This window comes from Umbelopsis ramanniana (assembly GCF_025399195.1).
Source record: "Umbelopsis ramanniana AG unplaced genomic scaffold K450scaffold_22, whole genome shotgun sequence".
Taxonomy (NCBI): domain Eukaryota; kingdom Fungi; phylum Mucoromycota; class Umbelopsidomycetes; order Umbelopsidales; family Umbelopsidaceae; genus Umbelopsis; species Umbelopsis ramanniana.
This window is the reverse complement of record NW_026252108.1, coordinates 216,915-235,648: the sequence shown is the minus strand read 5'-3', so window position 1 is coordinate 235,648 and position 18,734 is coordinate 216,915. Positions and strand designations below refer to the sequence as shown.

Genomic DNA, 18,734 nt, shown 5'->3' with positions numbered 1-18,734 from the left:
GACTAGAGCGTTTACTCAATTTGCAGCAAAAAAAAAAAGTGGGGCATATTAAAAAGGCTCAGAAACTATGAAGACGTGTAGACTCATGTCGTTGAATTGATCGAGAAGACCTTATAGGCCGCTTTCCTGGACATATTCAATCGTTCTGTCTATAATCTCCTCTTATTGCTTATTACTGTACTTTCTGTATTCTCTCTTTGCAGGTTTAATTAGCATTACTTTAGCTATCCTTTCTACAGCAGATTTCTCAGGCAGTGTTGATTTTCTCCCAAATGCTTTGGTCGGTTGGTCTTTTCAAGAACCACATTAGGATCGATTACCTCGGTTATAACTCTTTCCGTTGGATAATGAACTTCCGTACCTTTCTGATCATACATGTCATAGCGCCTATTTTCGTAATAAATAGATCTTTCCATGATTCAAACCAAAAAACAGCAAAGGATATTGAGTAAATCGCAACCACGACAATTTTAAGCTAATCTCAGGTTTTTCAAACCTCACGTTGCCGACAAATTGGTTTTTAAATGGCGACAATCTTCCATCCTTCCTGCTGCAATTACCAATCAAAAGAGGAAAAAAAAAAGCACTAACAAGCGGACATTCATAAGGACATCTTGTAAGTGCAAGTCTTCTGTAAGCCGGATATCATTCATTGGATCAGTATTTTCAAGTAGTTTTGGTGGAATAATATTAACAAGTACTTTTGGTTATAACATTGTAAGTTTGGCCAAAGGGTAAACTTAGCCTCAACAAGACTGCCCTTTGATCTGCATTTCAAATTCCGCTCAAATTTTCAAGGTACCATTGAAGTCTGGGCAAAGGTTCACAACGTTGCATGCGGTAATCTCTAAATCAATAGCACAATGGATCCTAGTGATCACGAATTCGGATCCTTTCTGGCCAGCTATGAAGAATCTGATACAGAGGAAGCCCCACGACCGATATCGGTCAACCCCAACAACCCTTATCGTCAAAGCAACTTCATGTCATTCTCAGCTCATGCTGTTCAGCCCCAAGACACAGCCATCCGCCGCCGTCAGACGCAGACTCGTCCAGTCAATGTGCAAGACTTTGAGCAATCGTTTCAGAATGACCAAAAGTCTCATGAATATTTGGGGTATTCACATGACTCACCTCGATCGACATCGCCTGGACGAGACATAGATGGTCAGCTAGGTAGTCCTACTGCGCAAACTCCAGGTTCTCCTCCATTCCTCACGAGACATGTCAGTTTCAGTCGACAACAAAGCTATCGAAATCCATCTGTAACATCATTTTCAGGGTTTTCGACGCTTGATAGAGAAGATACTTTGGATGATTCAGACACAGCTCGCTTGACCACTAATGCGGCAGGCGCTATGCCCATCCAAGCCCCATCACCAGTACATTATCCACAGACACCGAATTATGTTGAAAGTAACCCATTTGGACGATCCGAATCCATATCGGTGCCGACTATTTACCATTCAAGGTCTCTCCACGGTATATCCAAGATGATACGGAGGGTATCAACTCGAGTAGTCAATTTGCAAAACCGACGAAGTCGAAGTGATTTAGAAGAGGATCGTATATTACAGCAGGAGCCATTGACTGGCCTTCTCACTGCAAACGAAAGAAGACGATTGGATGATGATATTGAAATGACACCAGTTCCAGAACGACAGCTCACTCCAGATTACGATTATCGAAAAGACAAAAAGAGTGCTCAATCCATAGGAAGCGAAGCGTCACAATCCGTTAAGCAAATCCTATTAGCAGGAAAGAGTTGTCATATATTCAATCCAGACAATTCATTACGTGTTGCATTAGCCCGAATTCTGGCATGGAGGTAAGGCTATCTGAGTTTGGCTGTAGACACAGCATGACCCTTAGAGCTAACAACCTGGGTATTCAGTTGGTTAGAAACACTCATCATGGTCATCATTGCCTTACACGCTATTATTCTCTTCATTGTGTTTTGGGGTTCTAATCAGAACCCAACCCCACCGACGTCTTTTGGCGAGACTTGGGATCAGTATGCTATTATGGCGATATTTTGCTTTTATACGTAAGTGACATGAAGATAGGATATTTGGCCCTACAAAATTTAACTTAACGCAATGCTTGTTTTAGTCTTGAAATGGTGTGCCGAATAATAGTGTATGGATTTTTCTTCAATCCACCACTGGTAGCTGTGGCGAAGGAAGCAGGTGAAGGGGATGATGTGGTGGATGAGAAGGATGCTGCAAATCGAACGGATAACCCAGATAATACCACGACGTACATCAAACCTCCCAATGCCTATCTGCGACACAGCTGGAATCGTGTCGACTTTCTCTCAGTCATTGGTTACTGGGTAGATTTGATCCTTCTATTATCGCACCAAGAGATTGCCGGAGACTCACAGCGCATCCTAGTGTTTAAAATGCTGTCAGCCATTCGTCTGTTACGACTGCTTAACATTACAAATGGCAACAAGATCATTTTACATAGCTTGAAGAAATCCGCCCCTCTTCTGGTTAACGTCATGTTCTTTGTGTGCTTCTTTTTCGTCATATTTGGGTGAGCGCTTGATCTACTTAGTGACGGTATGGCTTTCGTAAATGATTCCTAATAACTCCTTTTGTAGTATCATTGGAGTTCAGGCATTTCGTGGATCTTTTTTGAGACATTGTGTTTGGACAGGTAAGTTATTTTTCCAACTAGCACTCTCCAATTTTTCGCCAGGCTTTAATGTCTCTGTCGTAGATCCAACAAATGCAACCAATGTGCAGGTTCTTCAACAGTACTGTGGAGGCTACATGGATAATGGCACTATAATGCCTTTCATTCAAAAGGATGGAACTCCAGGTTTATGGTCCAAAGGCTTTATTTGTTCGCAAGGCCTTCAATGCAGGGTAAGTAAAGGGCTTATTTAACATATGTGTTCGGTCACACTAATTGACATTGCTATGCTCAGGAAACCGAGAATGCATTTGGCAACACTGTCAGCTTCGACAATATATTTGAATCCATGGAAATTGTTTTAATCATTGCCGGAGGTAAGTAAGGCTACCGTCGGGTGGGCAAATTTTGTTGACATAGAATGTTATTGACGCCAATGACTGCTCTAGTTCAAAGTTGGACGGATCGTATGTACGATATGTGCGATGCGGAGTATCTTGTGGCCAGTTTATACTTTATTGTCATTGTCATCATTATGAACTTTTGGTTGATCAACCTTTTCGTTGCTGTCATTAACGAAATGTTTGCGAAAGTTCGTGAAGATTCAAAACACTCGGCATTTACAAGCTCAAGAGCTAAACCTGTGTTGAATGACAATGAAGAAGGCTGGTCTTTCCGAGAGCAAGGTCAAGCTGCGAAGAAACCCAAGAGAGCGACCTGGCTGCAACAATTTGTTAAAGTATCATCTCCGATTTGGGTCGTTCTAGTTGCAATTGATCTTATTGTTATGGGCTGTAAGAATTTTGGAATGTCAGCGGACGAATTAGCACTTTTAGGTAAGATTTTTCGACCATCCGAGTCTCCACATGAGACGAATCCATGTATACAGTTATGTCTTAACACCTCCTCCGTCACGCACAACAGATCGAATTGAACTTGGTTTCACTCTTGCTTTCATGGTAGAAGCTTTGATTCGCTTTGCCAGCTACTTTCCAGAGTGGAGATCCTTCTTCAATGAGACAAGAAACAGGACAGATATGTTAATTGCTGTGGTTACTTGCATCATCCAATTACCACCTATTCATGGGAACTCCATCGCGTACTCTTGGCTCACGGGATTCCAAATCATTCGAATATACCGTGTATTGGTAGCTTTTCCAAGGATGCGAGCCATCATATCTCGCATCCTGGGTAGTGTCTATGGTTTAATGAACTTGGTGTTCTTTGTGGTTCTCGTTACTCTTATCTGTGGTATGGTGGTAAGTTTATCCCCCATCCTTATACCCCCCCCTTCGTATTTCGCTTTAACATGGGTCTTCTGGCAATAGGCAATACAACTCTTGGAAGGGTCAATGAATGACAGTGGCGACGAAATGAGATTCTACTCAGTGTATAACGCATTTGCTGGCCTATATCAGGTGAGCTTATGAAGACGATCTATGTTTCTACAGTCATGTCGAAGGCTAACACACATATTAAGCTATTCTCGGGAGAAAATTGGACGGATGTATTGTATGCATCCATGGAAGCAGGCTATCCGACTAACAATAGCGCGGTCAATGCTATTTTCCTGTGCATTTGGTTTTGTTTCTCCAACTGTAAGTGCGTCACTTTAAGTTGTATATTTTAGTCCTTTATGGAGTTCTGCGAACCCCCTTGCTGTTTGATTTTATTCATATTGATGGCCTTTATTTCATATAGTCGTGCTCGTCAATATGTTCATTGCGATTATTATGGAAAACTTTGAGACAGCTGAAGAGGAAAAACGACAACGTCAAGTGCAAGATTATCTTAACAAGAATGATACCATGATATTGGAAGATGCACCTATTGCCAGTCGGTGGAATCTCTTCCGATATCTCAAACCCAAACCCAAAGGTCTTGCTCTCGATAATATGCCTAGTGGCCTAGTGCTTTCGACTCAAAAAGAATATGTGCGAGAATTTTTGGTGGATTCCAGTAGAGGCAATGCAATTCCTATTGAACAGGTTAGTTCGTTGAAACCCTATTGAAGTAACTTGATTCAGAGTAACGAACTGACCACATTGATTGTGGCAGCCATATATCAAAATCACCGCCGATGATCAGTCCTCTGTATACCAAGCTGAGAGTAAAAGTTCCTTCAGTAATGCCTGGCACGGTTTCAAGAAGTATTTCAATGTCGAAAAAAGCTATGCTGCTTATCCGCTAAAAAACATACGCAAAAGCATGACATTCGATGCTTTGAATCCGTTGGAAATCCTGAATAATAACAAAAACAAAGACGAGTTTCAATCAACGGCTAATGCTCTTCAAAGACTTCAAGTCGATCCTTCTGTCTTGGAAGCATTTGTCGTGCGCAAGGTGGAAAATGCCAGGGATGATGTTATCGAAAGACAGGCGCAAAAAAGAGAATTCATTATGGCTCATCCAATGTACGATAAATCATTATGGATCTTTTCACCTAGCAACAGAATTCGTCGATGGTGTCAATTGATTGTGCCCTCACCAAGAGGTCAACGAACTTTTGGAACACAACCCTCAGAATGGTACAGCACCTTCGTATCTTCCTTCATCTTCCTTTGTGTTGCTGTCAATGTCGTCTTGACGATTTATAACACCCCTGTATACCAACTCTCTCAGCAAGACAACCCTGGACGGCTCAAGCTGTTCATGTATCTCGACTGGGGATTCACCTTCTTTTTCACTCTGGAATTCCTCATTCGAATTATTGCCGACGGATTTCTATTGACTCCCAATGCTTACCTTCTTAACGGATGGAACGTACTGGATTTCTTCGTGTTGATTACATTGTACATGGCCAACTTTGGAACTTTTGCATTGACTAGCTGGTTGTCCCGCGCGTTCCGTGCATTCAAAGCGCTTCGAGCTCTACGATTGATTAACCTGCTTCCGTCCGCCAAAGAAACTTTCAGTGCTATTTTATTCACCGGTCTACCTCGCATTCTGGATGCTGCAGCCTTAGGATTATGTCTCATTGTCCCCTTTGCACTGTATGGCCAAAATATCTTTCAAGGCTTATTCTACAGCTGCAATGATAGCGGTGCATCAGACAAAATTTCGTGTATGTTTGAAAGTTCCCTAGGCATGCAAGCTCCTATGCCTGATGGTGCCTCAATCTATATGCCACGCGTATGGCAGAATCCATATGTTTATAGCTTCGATTCCTTTTGGAGTGGGTTGCTGATCCTGTTCGAAATTTGCAGTGGAGAAGGATGGATCAATGTACTGATCACAAGCATGTCCATTGTCGGCCCTAATCAGAATAGTCAAACGGATGCCAGCCAAATGTGGGGCATCTTCTTTATGGCCTACAACCTGGCAGGTTCTATCTTCGTTATTTCCTTGTTCCTTGGTGTCGTTATTGAAAACTTTTCAAAGCGAAATGGAACCGCCTATCTTACATCCGATCAAAGACGCTGGCTGGATTTGAAGAAGCTTCTTAGTCAAATTCGGCCCGCCAAGCGTCCAAAGGTCCCCCCTGTCAATCGTATGCGACGATGGTGCTTTGATTTGGTCGTGGATAAGACTGGACAATTCTACAAGATCATGACTTGGGTCATTACCATCAACATCCTAGTTTTATGTACAGATTCGGTTCTCGATGATGAGATCCAAGCACTTTCCGTGGCAAAGCGTACGTAACTATTGCAAAATTCTCTTCTTTGAAATATGGCATTCAATTAACCAACGTTGACTTAACAGGTTTTATCTATCTTGGTTTCATTGTGGTGTACCTCTTCGAAATCAGTGTTAAACTGCTTGGCTTGGGTTGGTATTCTTTCCGTCAAAATCTGTGGAACTTGTATGATCTGGTCGTCGTTTTTGGAGCGGCCATTACCCTTATTGTTACATTAAGCTTCAGCGAGCTTCAACTCAATGTTGAAGCACAAAAGCTTTTTATGACGGCTATTTGTTTTAAGCTCGTCCAACGAAGTGATAGCTTGAATCAACTTTTCACAACTATGGCGTAAGTAGTGCTAATGTTGTAAAATTTTCTTTGTATCATGTGCTAATTTCTCTAATCACCAATCATTATATTCAGGGCTTCTGCGTATCAAATCTTGAACGTTTTGGCGGTTTGGTTGATTGTTATGATATCCTACGCCATCATGTTTATGGAGATCTTTGGTCTTACAAGATATGGTAGTCAAGCCACTACTGAACATGTCAACTTCAGAGGCTTTGCAAATGCAATGGTCTCGTTGGTGCGGTATTCCACAGGGTAAAGTATTCCAAGACCAACCTTTCTGGCATTAATTCAAATTAACTCTAACTGGCAATTACAGTGAAGGATGGAACACCGTTATGCATGACTTTGCAATAGAGGCACCGAACTGTGTGGACGCAGAAAACTTTTTGGAATCGGATTGTGGATCGCTCGCATGGTCGTACTTTCTCTTTCTCTCCTTTAACATTATATCCATGTACATATTTACGGGTATTCTAGTTGCCGTCGTATCCGACAACTTCGCCTACGTATACCAAATTGCAGCCAATTTCTCATTGGTTAACCGAGAAGAAATTCGAAAATTCAAGAACGCTTGGGCTGAGGTTGATGTTGAACGTACGGGTTATATTCAGCAAAATGACTATGTTCGCTTTTGGCAGGTAACGTGAAAGAGTATAATAGGCTTGCTACAACTGGATTCGCATGACTAACCTGTATTCTTACAGAAACTGAGCGGCATGTTTGATTTGAAAACTTATAGCGAAGAATTCAGCATAAAAAACTTAATGCAAGAGTGCAGAAGCGTAGATTCTCCTTCGTTTGTGATTGATGACCCGTACAAACTCAAGGTGGATGTTGCAGTTCTGAATCAGAAACTACAGCAGATCGATAAACGCGAAGTACATCAGCGGAGACGACTTCTCAATCGACTATTTTGGGTATGTATCCCTACCTCCTAACTTTGCATACTGCCATCAACCAAACCTGACTCTATATTTTGAACATTATAGGAGAGTGTGGCATCCGAGTCGTCCAAAGGCATATCGTTCAACAACATGCTACTTATGCTTGCTCAATATAAGCTGATTGTACCAGAAAATGCTCTAGTGTAAGTACATGTCATTTCTTTGAGTAGGTGGACATACAACGTCTTTCCCAGTGACTGACTACCGAATTTGCAGCTTGGAGGATCTTTTACAGAATGCCAAAAAGCAGGAGACTGTCGAGGTTCTTGTCAATATTGAGCGTGTTCGAGGTCTCATATGGACGGTTGTTCAGCGCAAAAAGTTCCTTCAACATTTGGAAGCAAAGAAAACTATGGAGAAGCGAGCTAGGACTGCTTTATGTAAGTACCACTACCTCTGGAGTTCATCCATGTCCAAAAGAAAACAAAAAATAATAATTATTTGGTACTGACTGCATCCCATTTACAGTGCCTGCTATCCTAGTTGACAATATTCACGACACCATGCCTTCATATGAAGGGGCTTCAAACAACAGTCCCGTTTCTGGATCTTCTGTTGCTATCATGAGCGGTCTTGCGTCCCCAGTATCGCCAACAAACGATAGTGCGTTGTTGGATTATTTCTGGCACCGCGACTTTGTCGACCCCACCATCACAGCGAGGTAAGCCCTACTAGCCTGTTTTTTTTTATCGCATGTTGGGAAATGTTGGTTTGCTAAATCGATATACAACCACTACAGCACCAATAGCCTGAGTGACCAGGAGGACCAGTCCGATGGAGCACGCGAATCAGAAGACCACTTTGGACCTAATAATCATTGGCAAGGTGAGTATTTTTCAAGAAAGGTACTTGGTTTTTGACGCTGAAGTCAATGCTAACGTCAATATAATAAGACCTTTTGAAGGAAGCCGAAAATGATCCATAACAGAGTCTAGCATCACCTTTTTATTTCATCTATAACCAATATTTTTAGAGCCTGCATTCCTCATCATCAGCTATGATTCCCCTGTATTATAAAATTTCCATACCCGTTGACGCTCATACTCACAGTAAAAGGAATCATTTCTACATATCCGAAATCTTTCCAATTTCGCTTAGAGATAATACTGCTCGATGTACTGATGTCTCTTGTAATTTGACTGTTTACAGCAGTCCGTTAAAGTATCTGCTTCTTACCCGCAGTAGCATGGTGATCGCATACGGCGAAGCCTAAAGTGAAGTTCCTAGAGGAGGTGGAACAGGAGAAATCAGTCTGATCCCGCTTTATCAATATAATGAGGAGTACGAGCTGATTTGGCCGTTGGCTTTTTCTCCCGTTCTTTAATTCCAATGCTTCATTATACTCTCATAATATTTTTCATATTCTCCCTTACGCCGGGTATATTTTCTAAACCTCGCCGGGTCGCACACCGATCTATAGCTTGCATGCCAGACAGTAAGATTCGTGCTGCCTTACTATCAGAAATTTTGCTATGTCCATTGACTTACTCTTTCGCAATAAAGTATGTTCAGCCAACACCTACTCATGCCCAGCCCCTAACCGTGATCTCGGGCCAGGATGCTATAAAGTAAAAACAGGCTTTTGCAATTGCTGTGAGGAGATATTTTGTCCCAGTACTGATTGTGCTGGTATTTCCTGCGCGCAGCAGAAACTGGCAGGTAAGAAGAGTATATGCTGTTATGAGCACCAACCATTATTTAACGCGGACACATCATTTTTCAGTTGCTTATAAGGGACGACCCCCCACATTAGCAACGTACTGCTGTCGATAGATGTAGATCACCAAACGTGACTTATCTCATATGAACCGCAAAATGTAAATGTCTTCTGCCTTGGTCCTCTCGTCGCTGTCGAAAAAACTAAGAAGCAAACGTTATTCTTGAGGATGCTACTCTACAAATAGTTTATTCGTACATGTGTATTATTTTCAGTGCTGTGGTATAATAAAAAGCCGGCCTATTTCCTATTTAAAAACCAAACTACGGATACACTCTATATCCAATACTTTCATATTACTGGTATTATGGGAATATTTACAGAAGTTATAAAAAACCATTCTGAGTTCACTGCTCTCATCTCAGCATGGATAGCTTGAGGTGACCCATTTCAACTCAAGAAAGAGATTGTGACAAAGACAGAGAGAGGTCGAAGGAAAAGCTTGAGTGAGGCGGTCACACACGCTGTGATAATCCCATAAAGTGTCTCAATTCTTGCGCATACGTAACTGATCTCCACTTCATTCTCATCAATTTTTGGGCCAGTCGAACACCATTTTATTAACATCCGTTCCTCGCAAAACAGCCTGCTTGTGTCCGCCCATGACAGTTTGCAAGTTGTCGACCCTGAAACGGTTGCATTCGGCGTCAGTTGAAACTAGGGTTCCTTTCACTTGTGCTCCTTGATACAGATCCGCTTCCATAAGAGGTTGCTTCTGAGCTACATTGAGCCAAAATTGTAAAGATTGTTTGCGTAGAATGTCTGAAGCTTCTGACATGTTGGGATGAGCAGGTGTTTGCGGAAGCAGCAGTATTGAGGATATCACATTTGAAAGGCCGAATGGCAACTTTGCATTTTGTGACTTCGTTGAGGCTTGGGCAACAGCAGGGAAATTTCATAAAAAAAAAAAAAGTTGCTGTCAGATACCACACTGCTAATTCATAGGGCATAAATTATGGCCATGACCAAGTCAAAAGGAGTAAAGCAGCCGAATAAGCAGCACAAGTTCAACAAAAAACCTAGAGAAGAAGATAACCAGAAAACCGAGCCAGCAGTCCAAAATGGAAAAAGTAACGAAAACGATCTGTTGAAAGAGATCATCACCTTGGGCGGTTCCAAAGACGATCTCAAACTTATCGAAAGTATTGATGACAACGACTCTGAAGAATTAGTAGAGGATTCAGAAGCTCCTCAGGTAAAGATTTCTTCGGCATAAAAGGCTCAATGTGCCTCGCATTCTCATTTTAAGCATATTTCAAAAACAGGCTGGATTTGTCAAAGAACTCCAAAACTTTATGAAAGGCATGGATTTCGGCAAATTTAATGAAGACTCTGAGTATGTTACTGTCGAAGAAGAGGAAGAGGAGGAAGAAGACGAGGAGGATGAGGAATTCGACGATGCAGATCAAGTCGATGACGAAGAAGGCGACGAAGAAGATGTGTCAGAACATAAGCCAAAAGCCGGCAAGCTGGTAATTACATTCATCACAATTGATTTAAATTAGACATGCAATGGTCACTAACCTGTTCTCTCGCGTAGCTCATTGAACCAGTACCACATTGGCACGCAATCCAACTACCACCATTGAAGGGTACACCACTTCCTTCCGTTCCAATGTCCGATACCCAGGTTTCGGCCAAGTACCAGCATGCTAGAGAGTTACTGGACAAAGAAAATTCAGCTGCAGAATCACACCCTTCATTATCCAGCTCAGATCGATCCTTCTTGTCCGATATTCTAAAGTCTGGTACTCTTAACGATAAAGTATCTGCTTTGACGCTTCTCGTCCAAGAATCACCTATCCACGGTCTCCGCACTATGGATACACTTATGGGCATGAGCAAAAAGAAGAGCAGAAAAGAAGCTGTTCAGGCCATCACAAGTTTGAAGGATTTGTTCATTGGTAGTGTTCTTCCTGATCGCAAATTGATCTACTTCCGAGATCGACCTTTGTGGGACAAGGGTATCAAAGATGAACATTTGATTGTATGGGCATATGAAGACTTTTTGAAGAAGTACTACTTTGAGTTCTTACAAACTGTCGAGGTAAGTTTTCTTGGTGCTAAAATGGGATAGAATCAAGAGTGTGTCTAATCACTATTTCGCAACTGCAGGCGTTGTCCCACGATACCCTTTTGCATGTCCGTCACAACATGGTTACCTGCATGCATGATCTTCTGGCTGGAAAACCAGAGCAGGAACAGAATTTGCTCAAGTTGTTGGTCAATAAGTTGGGAGACTCAGAAAACAAAGTAGCCGCTAAGGTATCGCATTTGATCATTCAACTCTTCCAAGAACACCCAGCTATGAAGATCTTTGTTATCCGAGAAATTGAGCAGCTATTGTTGCGACCCAACATTTCTGAAAGAGCTCAATATTACGCTGTCGTCACTGTCAATCAAACCATTTTGACTTCCAAGGACGAAGAAGTTGCTAATAAGCTCGTTGATATTTACTTTGTATTTTTCCGCCGCCTACTCAAGGTCAGCGAAAAGCTAGACAAGGAAGAGAAATCTGGTTTGGACGAAGAAGAGCCAAAGCAGAACGGCAAAAAAGACAGCAAAAAGGACGACAAAAAGGGCGGCGGCAAAAAGGGTAAAGGAGGAAAGGGCAAAAAGGAAGAGGAACCAGTTGAAGATGACAACTCCAAACTGGTAGGCGCTTGTCTCACTGGTATCAACCGAGCCTTCCCCTACTCCAAACTAGACGACAAAGTATTTGAAAGCAACATGGACATCCTGTTCCGCATTACCCACACAAGTACTTTCAACACTTCCATTCAAGCTCTCATGCTCATTTTCCAAGTGTGCACGGCCAAGGAATTTGTCAACGACCGTTTCTATCGTACCTTATACGAATCGCTTCTGGATCCTCGCTTGGTGACTAGTTCCAAGCAAGCCATGTACATGAACTTATTGTACAAAGCACTCCGAGCTGACGATGACTTAAAGCGCGTCAAAGCTTTTGTCAAGCGTATTGTTCAAGTTGCGGCTTATCATCAGCCCACCTTTATCTGCGGTATATTTTACCTTATAGACAAGGTGAGTTTTTTTGTCTGTCCGGTCCGGACATTAGTTTACCAGTGAAACCCAATGTTTCTCGTTACTTAATGAACAAAATGGTCTCATATTTTTGTTTCACAGCTCGCCACAGCGAAACCAGGTTTGCGGGGCCTAATCACTCAACCTGAAGAAGATGACGACGAGGAACATTTTGAAGATGCGCCCGACAGCGATGATGAAGATGCCAACAAGAAACCCAAAGCCGCAGCAGCAAGTGCTTCCAGCCATGGTACTAAATATGATGGACGTAAACGAGACCCTCGTTTTGCCAATGCTGACAAAACCTGTTTGTGGGAACTGGTAGGTTTACTGACACTTTTAAAATGAAATCTTTCGGAGAGCCATCTGGATTTAATGTCATTTCCATTACTAGATACGTTTCACACGCCACTATCACCCATCTGTTTGTAAATTTGCTGAAACCATGTTGAAGGGGGAATCCATCCAAAGTGCTCCCGATCTCCGCCTCCATACATTGATGCATTTCTTAGATAGATTTGTGTACCGCAATGCAAAGAAGAAGGCAGGAACCAAGGGCAGCTCCATTATGCAACCTATAGCCGACCAAACGGGACCCGATGTCGCTGTATCATTGCAACGTGGTGCCGGTGGACTTAACCAGGTCACTGTCAATTCTGAAGAATTCTGGAGAAGAAAGGTCGAAGATGTCCCTGTCGATGAACTTTTCTTCCACAAGTACTTCAATCAAAAAATGGCAGGTGTTTCCACCAAGGCCAATAAGAAAAATAAGAAGGCAGCCACTGAAGAAGAGAGTGATCACGAAGAAGATGAAGTATGGAGAGCCATGGTCAACTCTATGCCTGGTGAAGGACCTGGCGATGATGAAGATGAAGATATTGATGAAGACGATAGCGAAGATGACGAAGAAATGCAAGCTTTATTAATGGATAGTGAAGACGATGAGATTGATGATGATGAAGAAGGTAGCCAAGTGGATCTTGGGGATCAAGATTTCGATGATATGGATGACTGGGAAGATGAAGCGGAAGATAGCCAAAAACGAAAAGCGGCAGATGATGTCGATGACGAAGTTGAGGAGGAAGGCGCTAAAAAGAAGCGAACCAAGAAACCTCGACTGCCTACTTTCGCATCCTTCGAGGACTATGCAGCTATGCTGGACGACTAGTAAACATAGTGTTTTAAACCAAAATCATATCTCATCCTCATCTTATCGGTTTAACTACCATAATACAACAGTTTTCGCATTTTGTACCATAACACAAATCAACCCTAAAAAGAAAAACCCAGTTCTAACAATGCCTCGTTTGATGGTGGCGTCTGCCCTTTTTTCTTCTTTTTTTCGTTTTTGAAGTCATTGCTGCGTGTCTGCATTCACGCGTATGTCTCTATGTTTGTTGTGCAGAGAGACGAGCCATAGCTTAGCTTTTGGCAGATCGGATGCAGGGCGGCTGTTTCTTTCGTCCGACTGTTTCATGAAACTCTTTCGGTTTGCAATTCAATGCCCGTTAGTGGGGATGAACTATCAAGTCCGTCACGGCGGAGTGAATGGGGACCGTCGGGATATTGTTGCTGACATCCGTCGAATTATACAACCAGTCGCAACGAGTCCGACGTCTAAATTATCAGGCGTTTGCTTGACAATCCAAGATTTCCAAAGTATCCGTATTCAAATCGTGATAGAAAGCCACCAGGATTACAGAGTCCAATAAAAATAATCTAATCCAAACAGTGTGTTACACGCAGCTTATGACATGCGCATATGTAAGACGACCCAACCCAGGCACTTTAATGCATATTAGATTTTATTGTGTGCCCGTCTGGAGGGAATAAAGTTGGCTTCAATCTGACTTTGATTGGGGATTTTGAAGTACAGGTTGGTACCCGACGGGGAGTATTAAAATAATTAAAAAATCAACCTATACAGAGAAATAAAGGTGGAAAAAGGCAGAAAACCCCTTTTCTATAGAAGAAGCTGCTTAGCTAATGTGTCTACCTACTTGGTAGCAGGCTACAAGGTGATTTGTTTCTTAGCAACGTTAGGATTTAGAAGGGTCCAATGAGCATAGTGCTAATTTTGAAACAAGTCTCGAATTCTAAGAGGCTAGCTAACAGCCGAAGCGGACCATCGTTCCGTTTCAGAGCAGACTCGCGTTCCATCACGACGGAGTAGCTATCCGACGTTTGGTTTGTATGAAAAGCGCAACACAATAAACATAGTCGAACGTAAGCTCACATCGTATAGCGTGGGTGGCACACGACCCCCACCATGCGTCGCCGCTGCTTGTGGACGGGTATTCTATGTATGGGTATCACTGTGGATTTGCTTGTGTTTGATTGATTTTGAAACATTTCAACCGCCGCCCTACTGGTTAACACTAACCCGTTCTCCCCGATGACTTCCACTTCCATTTCAGAAACGATCCGGTCGCTGCTATCCAGTAAGATCAACAACATCGATGTAAACAAATAGACCCCTCTCAACCGCACTTGCCACACGATAGGGTAGTCAAAGGGCCATTCCCCGTAAGAAGCTGTCCAGGTTGGCGGTTTGCCTGTCTGAAACCAACCATGGTTTCCCGATTTTACGCGGCGCTTGATTATGGCCCATTCGTACCGAACCAGTTTCACGATCCGTATTGTAAAATATATACACAAGAGCGGACAATTCACTGACTGGTCTGTACCACCACACTATTTCCACCTTAAATAAATGGACTCTCGATTTCCTTTTGACACTTTACAACCGCAACTCACATTATACTTCTTCATTTTTTATATCATTATTATCCCTACTCATATCATCATCATAAACTTACATCATGCCATCCACCACCATTGAATACTCTACCTTGCGTCGATTGAGCATGCTCAATATCCCAAAGCAAGAGATCGATTTTGAGTAAGTAGCCCTAGCCCACTCACTTTCAAAAGTCTGCAGTGGTATTCATTCTTTCTCTCTCTCGTAGTGTCTACAATTTCCAAACAGAATTACGCCGAGGTTCACTGGCTGAACTTCCTTTTGAAAGCAGAGAACTTGAAGCTTCGTTCTGCAAGAACTTCTCCTGTTGCGGCCTCGTCTTGCAAGACTTGCACGATCTTTTGCAGCATTATGAAGAGAGCCACGTTCGTTTTGAAGAAGATGAGAATGCTTCTTTTGATGAAGACGAAGATACTTGGTCTTGCTCTTCTTTGAATGAGAACTCCTTGTCTGTTCCCAATAGCCCTCAAGTTCTTAGCCGTCAATTATCTTCTCAGACTTACCAAATTAATGCTTTGAAGCGAAAGGCTGCAGCCACTATGAGCGACTTTGATCTTTACCCTGAAGAAGAGGAAGAGATTGAGGATAATGAAACCGCAGCTTTTGACACTTCAGTCCTTCGCTCCATCTCTGGCTCCCCTGCTACTGCTTCTCCATCTGCCATCGTCACTCCCAGAGCCTCACCTGAACCTGCTGCTAAGAAGCAAAAGACATCTCCTGCCATGGACATGCTTTTGGCTCAATCAGCCAAGAAGCTGGCTTCTCTCCCTCCCTCCACCGTTGCCGCCGTAGCTGCTGCCGCCTCTTCCAATGGCGCCGCTTCCCCTGCCTCCTTTTCTGATCTGCCATTGACTCCATCCCTTAGTGATGAAGACTTCTTGGCTCAAGCTGGTGCTTTGTTTGCCATCACCGCCGCCGCTTCTGGCCCTAACCAAAATGCCGATAAGCCTTACAAGTGCCCAGTGGCTGGATGCGACAAGGCATATAAGAACCCTAATGGCTTGAAGTATCACAATCAACATGGTCACTGCAACTTGGTTTCATCGGAGGATGGCGACCGTTTCAGTTCCAAGCCTTACCAATGCACTATTGGTGAATGCGGCAAGCGCTACAAAAATCTTAACGGTCTCAAATATCATATCGAACATTCCCACATGGCGGCTCTCAATAATACCTTGGCTATGATGGCTCAGCAGTCTACCCCCGCTAGCTCTCCTGTCATGTCCAACAACAACGTTGCCGCCTTGATCTAAGATATCAAAATTCAAGCAGGTCTTCATGGCATCTTTATTTTTCCCTTCTTTTGCTTTATTTCATTTGTAAATCTCTATTCCATCTGTACACATTCGAACAACTAGAGTGTTCTTTTGCATCCAGGATTATACACTATCCTTCTTGTCATTTTTAAAACAATCTCCCTCCCCACCTTCACAACCTACCTCGTCCAAAAGTATCAACCTCATGAAAATTCATACTTCGCACTATTCTCAAAAGTTATCTTTTTCTAGTCATTGCCCTATTCTCATCGCTTGTATATTTACATTCCAATTCTCCATTTCCGAAAAAAAAAATGTTTTTATTAAAATCAAAAAGTTCGTAATTTCAATAACCCTGTTGCCGCTGTGATTTTCCTAAAGTATCTACAAAGTCTGATCCGTGTTTCATCAAAGCGGTAGAAGATGACACCTGCACATTAAAAAAGAAGAATACACAAACAGTTTGAAAATCAGTGTTGTGTTCGGCCATAGCGGTTGATTGTAACTGTACTAACCCTAACGTATACCGGGAGCCAACACGTTTAGGCAATAGCGATAATGTCATTGTCTCATCATTCCGCTTGACAACGACCTCAACTCGAACCTAATAGATAATGTTAGAATCTTTTTTTTTTTTAGGGTTTCGATCAAAGTTTCCCGCAATGACTTTGTGGCGTGTATATTTACCCCTTGAGAAACAACGTCATTTAAAGCTTGCAACATGCGGTGATTTCCAGCATGAACTGATCCGAACCGGATAATAAGATCGTCCTTGATCAACCCCTATACAAAAAACATACATCAACCTATCCATGTACTGATGTCAAATGCACATGACGATGTTACTCACTGCTTCTTTCGCAGGAGAATCCGGTGCAACGGCATTCACTCTCGCAAATGGTTCTGACGGCTGCTCTTGCGAAGTGATAGGTTGGGCTGCGGTGGTGGCATTGAACGTTCGTGGTGTAGATTTATTGTCTTGATGCAATCCAAGAATGGCTTGTTCAATTTCTTTCATCAATTGCTTGTGGTCGTTTGTCAGTTCTATTGGAGCGGTTAGAGTTCAGCATAGAATTAAAATAGACTATGGGTGAGTACGTGTCCTTGATTGGACACACTTACCAATGATGCTACGTCGCGCCGTTCTGACCGCCACAACATCGATATCATTACGAGGAAACCCTTGACGGTCCACCAGGGGCTGATCCATACCGACTCCTTGCTATTCATTCTGTTAATCAGAGGCAACCCCACTTGTCTTAGTCATGACCAACTTACTGTTTGAAGATTCGCCTGTAATTCTCGAATCTCAGCTTCGATGCTGTCCTTTTTGGCGATCAAAGCCTTTGCGTTTTCCATTGCTGACGACGATTCTGCCATGTCTGCTATTTGAAGTCCCATGCGTCAATCTCGGTCAAACTTAAAATGATTGGGTGGTTTACGTGTGCGTGTGTGCAAAAGTTATAGAGAGCGGAGTCGTTTACGTAACGTTTATTTTATATTATTCCACAACCCCCATTTCGCTTGCCAAAAACTGACGCTGGTTCGTTCACTTACCATGACCACCAACCCACGCCCTGCTACATTCTTCGGACAGCAGTCATTGCCATTGCTCAGCGCATTGCTTTCAAGTTCTTGCTGTGTCATTCAGCTTGTCCTCAATCTTTTTTCCTTTTCATGTGCAGGATTCTCAATACTGACGTCATACCGACCATACTTGGTTGCGCTTACAGCCGTGAGCTTGTCCTATACACTATTTTCGCGAGGACTTAACTCCAAAACTCTGGGTATCGTCCTTCTGTGCCTGCTGCTTATGGTATCTCCGGATGCCGTCGACTACTATAATCGAACTGGATATTCTAAAAGCGATACGGCGGCTATCACTCATTATTTAATGGGGATTGAAGGTATGTCATGCATGGCGTGTGCGAACCGAGTGAAGCAAACTTTGGAGTCCTCGCCCCTCGTTGAAGAGGCCAAGATCTTTTTCCAGAACGCCAGTGCCATTGTCACCGTCGCCATCACGTCCAGCACAGACAATCACGCTAAGCATATCGTTGAACTTGTACATAATTTGCACGACAAGTACTCTGCTGTAATTTTGGATTCGTGGTAAATAGCTGACTGCAGACATATACCCGGGTTTTCTTGATTTTTCCCGCGGTATCGTCTTGGCTGTAACATAGGACTTGGCTATAGCATCGACTTGGCAGTTAACAGGACTTGGCAGTTAACTTGGCATTAACATAAGGGATCATCTACACTAAATAAAATATATAGAGGCATTGATCAACATAATTGAGTCCCTAGCGAGCGTGAAGATCTAGTCGACCATGTTTCAGCAGCAAGGCTACCTTTAATTTACCAAGCAATATTGTTTTGGGATTAAACACTGCGA

General features: G+C 42.8%; 7 protein-coding genes across 7 annotated transcripts; 5 read left to right on the top strand and 2 right to left on the bottom strand.

Annotated features, from left to right (window-relative positions):
- The first annotated feature begins 834 nt into the window (after positions 1 to 834).
- Positions 835 to 8,660, top strand: K450DRAFT_238082 (uncharacterized protein). The gene is made up of 21 exons (XM_051588530.1): positions 835 to 1,828; positions 1,895 to 2,047; positions 2,113 to 2,541; positions 2,609 to 2,664; positions 2,728 to 2,876; positions 2,939 to 3,020; positions 3,093 to 3,479; positions 3,568 to 3,902; positions 3,972 to 4,061; positions 4,124 to 4,241; positions 4,345 to 4,631; positions 4,702 to 6,280; positions 6,349 to 6,613; positions 6,689 to 6,868; positions 6,933 to 7,254; positions 7,321 to 7,533; positions 7,606 to 7,703; positions 7,777 to 7,940; positions 8,029 to 8,221; positions 8,300 to 8,385; positions 8,454 to 8,660. Exons 1-21 carry the CDS (start codon positions 864 to 866, stop codon positions 8,483 to 8,485), a joined length of 6,183 nt encoding a protein of 2,060 aa, XP_051445350.1. The 5' UTR covers positions 835 to 863; the 3' UTR covers positions 8,486 to 8,660.
- A 774-nt stretch (positions 8,661 to 9,434) lies between these two features.
- Positions 9,435 to 10,086, bottom strand: K450DRAFT_238079 (uncharacterized protein). Its single transcript, XM_051588529.1, has one exon. It carries the CDS (start codon positions 10,053 to 10,055, stop codon positions 9,807 to 9,809), a length of 249 nt encoding a protein of 82 aa, XP_051445349.1. The 5' UTR covers positions 10,056 to 10,086; the 3' UTR covers positions 9,435 to 9,806.
- Positions 10,087 to 10,200: 114 nt separating this feature from the next.
- K450DRAFT_238075 (uncharacterized protein) lies at positions 10,201 to 13,627 on the top strand. The gene is made up of 7 exons (XM_051588528.1): positions 10,201 to 10,472; positions 10,543 to 10,749; positions 10,818 to 11,324; positions 11,393 to 12,319; positions 12,422 to 12,640; positions 12,714 to 13,316; positions 13,515 to 13,627. Exons 1-7 carry the CDS (start codon positions 10,233 to 10,235, stop codon positions 13,539 to 13,541), a joined length of 2,730 nt encoding a protein of 909 aa, XP_051445348.1. The 5' UTR covers positions 10,201 to 10,232; the 3' UTR covers positions 13,542 to 13,627.
- Positions 13,628 to 15,088: 1,461 nt separating this feature from the next.
- On the top strand, positions 15,089 to 16,508 carry K450DRAFT_238072 (uncharacterized protein). Its single transcript, XM_051588527.1, has 2 exons — positions 15,089 to 15,221; positions 15,289 to 16,508. The coding sequence occupies exons 1-2, from the start codon at positions 15,142 to 15,144 to the stop codon at positions 16,331 to 16,333; spliced, it is 1,125 nt and encodes a 374-aa protein (XP_051445347.1). The 5' UTR covers positions 15,089 to 15,141; the 3' UTR covers positions 16,334 to 16,508.
- K450DRAFT_238068 (uncharacterized protein) lies at positions 16,438 to 17,016 on the top strand. Its single transcript, XM_051588526.1, has 2 exons — positions 16,438 to 16,792; positions 16,852 to 17,016. Exon 1 carries the CDS (start codon positions 16,542 to 16,544, stop codon positions 16,704 to 16,706), a length of 165 nt encoding a protein of 54 aa, XP_051445346.1. The 5' UTR covers positions 16,438 to 16,541; the 3' UTR covers positions 16,707 to 16,792; positions 16,852 to 17,016.
- On the bottom strand, positions 16,726 to 18,068 carry K450DRAFT_238060 (uncharacterized protein). The gene is made up of 7 exons (XM_051588525.1): positions 17,894 to 18,068; positions 17,615 to 17,721; positions 17,459 to 17,558; positions 17,187 to 17,380; positions 17,024 to 17,119; positions 16,852 to 16,940; positions 16,726 to 16,766 (listed from the first exon to the last, which is right to left on the bottom strand). Exons 2-7 carry the CDS (start codon positions 17,714 to 17,716, stop codon positions 16,745 to 16,747), a joined length of 603 nt encoding a protein of 200 aa, XP_051445345.1. The 5' UTR covers positions 17,717 to 17,721; positions 17,894 to 18,068; the 3' UTR covers positions 16,726 to 16,744.
- On the top strand, positions 17,625 to 18,547 carry K450DRAFT_238054 (uncharacterized protein). Its single transcript, XM_051588524.1, has one exon. It carries the CDS (start codon positions 17,895 to 17,897, stop codon positions 18,450 to 18,452), a length of 558 nt encoding a protein of 185 aa, XP_051445344.1. The 5' UTR covers positions 17,625 to 17,894; the 3' UTR covers positions 18,453 to 18,547.
- Positions 18,548 to 18,734: the final 187 nt, after the last annotated feature.